The sequence below is a fragment of the Charadrius vociferus genome, unplaced genomic scaffold, assembly GCF_000708025.1.
Source record: "Charadrius vociferus isolate BGI_N301 unplaced genomic scaffold, ASM70802v2 scaffold498, whole genome shotgun sequence".
NCBI classification, from domain to species: domain Eukaryota; kingdom Metazoa; phylum Chordata; class Aves; order Charadriiformes; family Charadriidae; genus Charadrius; species Charadrius vociferus.
The window spans coordinates 1,698,707-1,705,635 of record NW_009649588.1 but is presented as its reverse complement, the minus strand read 5'-3'; the positions used below and the strand labels follow the sequence as shown (position 1 = coordinate 1,705,635).

Below are 6,929 nucleotides of genomic sequence, written 5' to 3'. Positions count from 1 at the left end.
TGTGGGGGGGGGGGGGGGTGGAAGTGGGTACAACAACAGCGAAAGAAAATGATCATTTGAGAGAGCGATAAGATACAGGCGGCTTGCATCGAGGGCACTGAGACGTTATCACCCTGTGCCGGGTCAACCTGATACGGCGGTAGATAGCTGGGGCTGGGGCTGGAGCTGCCTATCTGTCGTGACACCGGCTACAGCCTCGCCGATCCCTGGCCTTTTGCTTTTCACTTGAAAAGTTAAGTCACATCCTGGACTATTTTTGCACCGTGTTGGCTTAGAGCTCACAAAGCTGAATGCACTCAGCCCTCGGAGAGTGACAAATGTTATTCTCGGTCCTCCCCCACAATTTCAGGCAGGCAAGAATTAGATGCGGCAGAGTGTACAGTATTTTAATCTATTGATTTGTATCTGCCGTGCCCGAAAAATTCATTAGAGGAGCCTTAAAAGTGTGAAGTGGTTGAGTGCTCTGCTCCCTCCCGAAAAGACGAATTCTTTCAAGAGCCGCTCACCTCTGCCGCGTCCTGGGGTGTGCTACCTCCTGTTATTCATACCGAGACCTGCACTTAAACCAGATAGCTGAAGCATTTGACTACAGACAGCTCGAGTGTGTGTGTGTGTGTGTACAAGCAGGATTGGGTTTTGTCCCGGCTGAGCAAACAAAATCTATCCCACTCTCCATAGCTACCCCTGGAATGCCCAAGCCTCATGGCAGCCGCTCACAACACAGCGATTGGGAAAGAGGGAGGGAGGAAAGTTGATTAAAAAAATCTTAATTCCTAACATTGAAGTATGGAGAATTATTTTTTTTTTTTTTTCCCTGCGTGAAATTTTAAATTCAGCCATCCGAACAGGTGTCAGAAACAGTGGGTCCATTTAGCTCCTCTGATGATCGGAGTAAGAAATATAGAGGATTTCCTTTCAATACAGCACATGCTGAAATGACACCAATGTAGTTCTGGCATCTGAGCAGATAATTCTGATATATGCATCATTTCCTCCCTAAATCCAGGAAGCAGCTACACTCTCTATCTGATATTAGTATATTATGTCAAATAGAAATTGGTATTAAAATTATGAATGATTCTAGATCAAGAACTTCCTACACACTATGCAGAGGGAGGGGGAGGAAACAGCTGCGCAGAAGCTTTCAGAAGGGAAAGGAAAAAAAGAGCTGGGAAAGTTCATTTTTTAAACTAAAAATTTGCTGCCATGTTTCGCGTGGGGGTAGTTTTCAAGTGGCATTTTGATTCAGCGCCGGGGTTTTTGTTTTAAAAGGGTGAAGAAGACTTTCTAATAAATAGCGGCTCTCTCCGCTCCATTTGCAAACGGGCGCTTCTCGCACAGTGCCTGCCCAGCAGTGGCGAGAAATTGTTCAAGAAATAAATATATGCTGGTGCCACCGGGATATTTCCCTCCCTTCTCCCCTCTTTTTTTTTTTTTAGGATACGGTCCGGGATGACATTTCTCGAGCAGGGAAAAAGCTGCAGCACAAACACAAAAATACTCTTGGACTCTGCTCAGCACAAGCCCAGAGGTTGGGCAGAGGGTTATGTTTCGTTTTAGGGGGAGGGAAATAAAAAAGGTTTAAGGGTAAGGTGGGATGGGATGGGAGGAGGGGGCCGAGCCGCAGTGCTCACCATTTCCCAGCCAGCAAAGGGCTCTCCGGGCACCTATCTCCCGGCACCGGTCACATGAAAGTTCTTTGTAATGTAGTTAATAAATGGGAAAGCGCTATAGGACTATGGGAGAAATGGGACGTTGTTAGTGATGGAGGGGTTAAGACCCCGCACGCCTTTCGACACCCGATTGCCCGGCTCGGGCAGCGTTCCCCCCGCTTTAGCCAGAGAGGTACCTGCGGGAGAACAGCAGGATCCCGCTCCCCTTTGAAATCCCCAGGGATTGTACCTCCCAGCTCAACGGGAGCAGGATCGAGGCCAGAGTCAAGCGAGGGGTGATTAATGAATGTAGGTTATTCAGAGCAGAGCGGGTCCAATTAGTCCTCGGCAAGCAGTCCTGCAGCAAAGGTGGGCGCTCCCCTGCAATGATTCACACAGAGAACCCCAATACCGACTTTGCTTTAGTGAACACTAAAACGTGCATCTCTTTTTTTTTTTTTTTCCCCTTCAGTTGGGCAGTTGGTGTGTTTCAGGCTGAAATTCAAGTGCAGCTGAAGGAAGGCTGCTTTTTTATTATTATTATTAGCTGCTTTTTTATTATTATTATTATTATTATTATTATTATTATTATTATTATTATTATTTGCAAAGCAAGATTGCGAGGTGTCATAACGATGCCAAACTGGGAGAGAGCCTTTTTTTTCCGCCCCCTCTCAGGTTGGGTGTGTGATGGGAATTTTCCCTTTTGCGCTCAGTCTATTTCTAGGAAGGATTCCTCTTATCGCTGTTCAAACAGGGTGGGGTTTTTTTATTTTTTTTCCTCCGAGAAAGAAGATACTTCAGGGAGGCAGCACTGCTCCCTTCCCTCTGCGCTACTCAGTCCATTCACAAGACTTTGAAAATCCTAATGCCTGCTCCGAACTTTGCCTGTGAGGAAACCCGGCAGAGGGGATGAGGCTGGACCAGAAGCGGGTCCCGCTCCGGGGGCCTGGGGCTCCGCATGCCCTCGGGGGCCGCGGCCCCGCTTCGCCGGGGGCTTTGCCGAGGAAAGGCCTCGTCCCTTCCCCTCCTTAGGGCTGAGTTCCTTCGGGAGCTCTCGGCAAGGGCAGCAGCGAAGCCTCTAAGTGACCCCATGTGACAAAAGCCTGGGCATCGGTAAAGGCTCGGCCGGGAGGCGGGAGAAGAAGTAAAAAAGCAGCCCTGTCTTTATGAGAGGAGATAATTCTCTGCCCGGCCAATAGCAACCAGTTTACCCACAGATTACACATTAACCAGAAAGTGGAACTCAAATTAACCAGAATCTGGAGCTTGAACCATTACTCAAACCCTGGTGCAACAGCAGGTCAGATGCCAAAGGGCAGGTTGGTGCCCCGGTGCTGGGGAGGGGCGAAGCGCAGCATCGGCATGGGGGACCGCGGCCACTGACACCCGCTGTCACCGGGACCGGGTGTCCATCCCCTCCACAGGGACCTCAGCAGGAGCAGGTTGACCTGCAGCAGCACCCAGTGCCCACTGACGCGGGCTCTCGTGGGTGCAGATGCCGCGGAGCGGGGCTCAGGGCCGCATCCTGACCTCGGCACACAGGGCAGGATGGGGTCTGAGATATGGGCTGGACCAGCCGGGCAGAGGAACGGCAACAGGTCCTCTCCTTTCAGTGCCACCAGCACGTGCGGGGATGACCCTACAGCTGGGAAGAAGCTGCACCAAGGGCAGGGTGGGGGGGAAATGTAAAGTAAAGAAAAGAAAAGGTGCTGGGTTTGTGAGCTTGGGTCTGGAGACAAACCCCAATCTGGGAGCGGCTGGAGCATCCTTTGGAGAGATCTCCACTTCTCAAATAAACCGGGCAGATAATCCCGTGCAAAGAGCGGGAGAGGGCTCTGCAAACGGGCTTGGAGGCTCTCGGGAAAGGCGGCTTTAAACGAACCGGGTCGAGGGTTTGAGGAGCCTTTCGAAGTCGAAATTGCCCTTTGACATGGCGAACGGCAGTGAAGAGTGGCTCGGAGACCTGACCGTTTCTACCACGTTAACCTTTGGATTGATTGTTTAGGACAAGTAACTCTCAAAAGTTGGAGGAAGTCCTTTGAATTATTTTTTTTTAACTCTGCTCCTCAGTTCTCTCTGGGCTTTCTAAGGCCTGCAGCAAAAAAAAAGAAAAACCAAACAAAAAAGCGGGGGGTGGAGAAAAAGAAAACCACAGGGCAAATGAAAGGAGAAGGGGGGGAAAAAGCAAAGAAAAGAAAAAAAGGAGGCAGTATGGACCCAAATGGCAAGAAATCTTTCGATCTAGCGTTAAGTGGCTGTGTGACAAGCCAAGCCTGATGCGGTGTCATCTCTTACTAGAGACAGGCATGCTTTGCTGGGATCGGATGATAAGAGGATGTGAAGTCTTCCCTTTCACTTCACTCCATCATAAAACAATCAAAATACAGGGCCGTATCATGTCACCGGGTTTTTAAGCAGACCTCCCCTTTGAGATCTCCCAAAACCTGGTGGGATGATCTGAGTCACTGAAACTGAGCTCATTGCAAACAGCGAGAAGTCAGAAGCAGCACCTGAAAACTCCCGTTTTTCCTCTACCTGAAAGCTCCCTTGATTTCTAGCGGGCGGCAATTCCCCATTTTCCATGAAGCTATCCTTTTCCTTCTCCCCGCCTGAATATCATAGAGTCCAGCTCTTGTATCAGCATCACCCCTTGGCCGGGCAGTACGCTGAAGCACTGCTCTCGGAGTTAGCGAACTTTAAACTACAGACTAAGAAACTGAGTACGGAATCAAAAAAATGCAGTTTATTATTGTAGATTATTCTCTCTTTTGATATAACCATAGAGTCGAAAATGAAAGAAAAGCACATAGGAACATCACACGTGGTTAGTTAGTAACTCAAGATATAAAACAATTTTGCACAGCAAAATATGTAAAAGAAAAAGTAACTGACAAGATTTTTTTATATTTATTGTGGTAAGATTTACTTTCCATTTTTTTTTTTTTTTAAAAGACAGGATATCAGTCCCTGAAAATAAAATTTACTGATTATTGCCTTTAAAACTGTGGAATTTTTGAAGTTACAGAAAATCCAGTTCTGCACCACAATACAACTGTAAAAAAATCTGCATCATTTTAAAACTGTGCAGTAATGCCATCTTTATAACTGCATAAATTGTATTAGCGTTCTAAACAGGTTCGTAATTTTTTTTTTTTGTTTTTGTATTATATGCTTGCAGGTTATATCTTAGTGCAATTCAGTCCCAAATACTTCAATTTTGAGAAAAAAAAAAAAAAAACAACCCATACATTTTGAATGTAAAATACCCCTATAGATATAAACAGGGGTGCCTCCCCCTTTTAATACTTTGGTTTTCAAATACAGTCAGTGGTATAGCAAGGACTACATATACCCAACTTATATTTAAGTTGCAAGCACATGCTGCATAAACTACTTTTTAAAACAGTCCCGTTGCAAATTCTACCCCCCTTTACATCACGACAGTAAACAATTTAGTGCATCAATCTTTAAAAAAAAAAATAAATCTACATCTAAACAGACCTAACTCTTTCGAATTTATCTATAACATTCCTTTATCTGTAGCATACATTTTAACTGGGCTAACAGATGACAGAAACTAGAATTAAATTATATACTAGGAACCCAGAGCATTCCACATTTGACAATGACCAAATGCAAAAGGAAAAAAAAAAAAATATGGGGCAGATCACTTAAAATTAATTTTTAGACTGTTTTAGGCAACAGCATGGTTTTAATGTCCCCCCCAAGTGGGATGTGAATTTTGTTTTTGAACACCTTTCCAAAGTTCTTTTTGTGGTTTGCTTTTTTTTTTTTTTAATGTATATATTTTTTTGCCACATTAGGTTATCAAAATCCATTCTGGCAGGTTTTTTTGAGAGGGAATGCTTCAGTGCATTTAAAAGGAAGTCTGAAGTTTTGAGTAACTCAAAGCAGTTTTAGAGCAGATGCAAACTTTAATGGGGAGGAAGAGGAGGAGGAAGATCAAAGGTTGCACTTTTTTGCTTTCAACCCAAAAAAGTGATGAGGCAATAAAACAAAAGGATGAATGCCATGCCATAATAGTCTCCAAAAGTCCATTTCCAAGCAAAAGAAAAAAAAAATAATTATACCGTACATGACCAGCATGCAGGGCTTTTTATTAATATAATGTCTCTTTTTCATAGTCTTTCGAAACAGTTATAGTTCATTGTTGCTAAGACAAAATAGCAAGCGTAATGCATGAGATGAGTATGGGATTCTAATGGCAGACTAAAGTCTCACGTTTGGCAGATTAAGGCCAAAACTCACATGAACACACCGAAGGTTGATGCAGGCTTGATTTTGGCAGGTTGATCTAGGCATATCTCTAGTTTTGCACAACAACGCTAAAAACTGATGGAACTCAGCAAGCTGGAGTCTAAAAATTTCACATTGTTTTTGTATTTTTTTGCTTTTGTTTTTTTTTTTTGTCTTTTTTTTAATTTTACTTTTCTTTTTGCAAAGCTCAAATCTCATATGAAGAACTCAGAATGGAGAAAAAAAAAAAAACAACTGACTTTGGACACAGCAAGCTCAAAAGAAAAAAAAAACTCATGAACTTAAAAATATATATATATATAATGTGGATGGCAGGTTTCAAAGAAGAGCGAGCTTCATATGAAGAACTGAGTTGGTGGCGAGTTGGATCTTTTAAATTTAAAAAAAAAAAAAAACACAACAGCAAGCCCCCCCCAAAAATAAAAATAATAATAATAATAATAAACAGAAAAGAAACTCATGTAGAACTTTAGGTTGGCCAACACGAAGCCAGCCCACCTTAAAAAGAAAAAAAAAACAACAAAAAAAAAAACCCCAAAACCAACCCCCAAACCAACTTTGTTTTAAAATTGTTTTGAGTTTGGTTGTTGCTTTTTTTTAATTAAAAAAAAAAAAAAGTAATACAAGGTGGCAAGCTGGGTTGTCGCTCTAGCAAAGCCCCCAACAACAACTCACACGGAGAACTTTTAGTTAAGGTGGCAAGGCTGTGGGAACTCACATGAAAAACTCTGGAGAGGAAGGGTTGTCGCTGCTGGATCCGTTTTCTCTGAAGCCATTGCTGACCAGCTTCTCGTACTTTTCCTTGTAGGCGTCCCTCTCCCGGACCAGCCTGGAGATCTCCTGCTTTAGGTGCTCCACTTGCTGCAGCAGCTGGTTCTTCTCCGACTCCAGGACGTGCCGCTGCTGGACCCTCTTGAAGCGGCAGGACTGGGCATAGCCCCTGTTTTTGAGGGTCCTCCTCTTCTGCTTCAGCCGGATCACCTCTTCCTTGCTGAC

The 6,929-nt window shown here is 44.3% G+C and overlaps 1 protein-coding gene across 1 annotated transcript in view; it reads right to left on the bottom strand.

Moving 5' to 3' along the window:
- Nucleotides 1-6,647: 6,647 nt before the first annotated feature.
- MAF (v-maf avian musculoaponeurotic fibrosarcoma oncogene homolog) overlaps nt 6,648-6,929 on the bottom strand; it is a 1,149-nt gene continuing 867 nt past the window's right edge. Inside the window, exon 2 of the mRNA XM_009890399.1 lies at nt 6,648-6,924. Coding sequence (XP_009888701.1) covers nt 6,648-6,924 — 277 coding nt within the window. The remainder of the gene's footprint in view (nt 6,925-6,929) is intronic.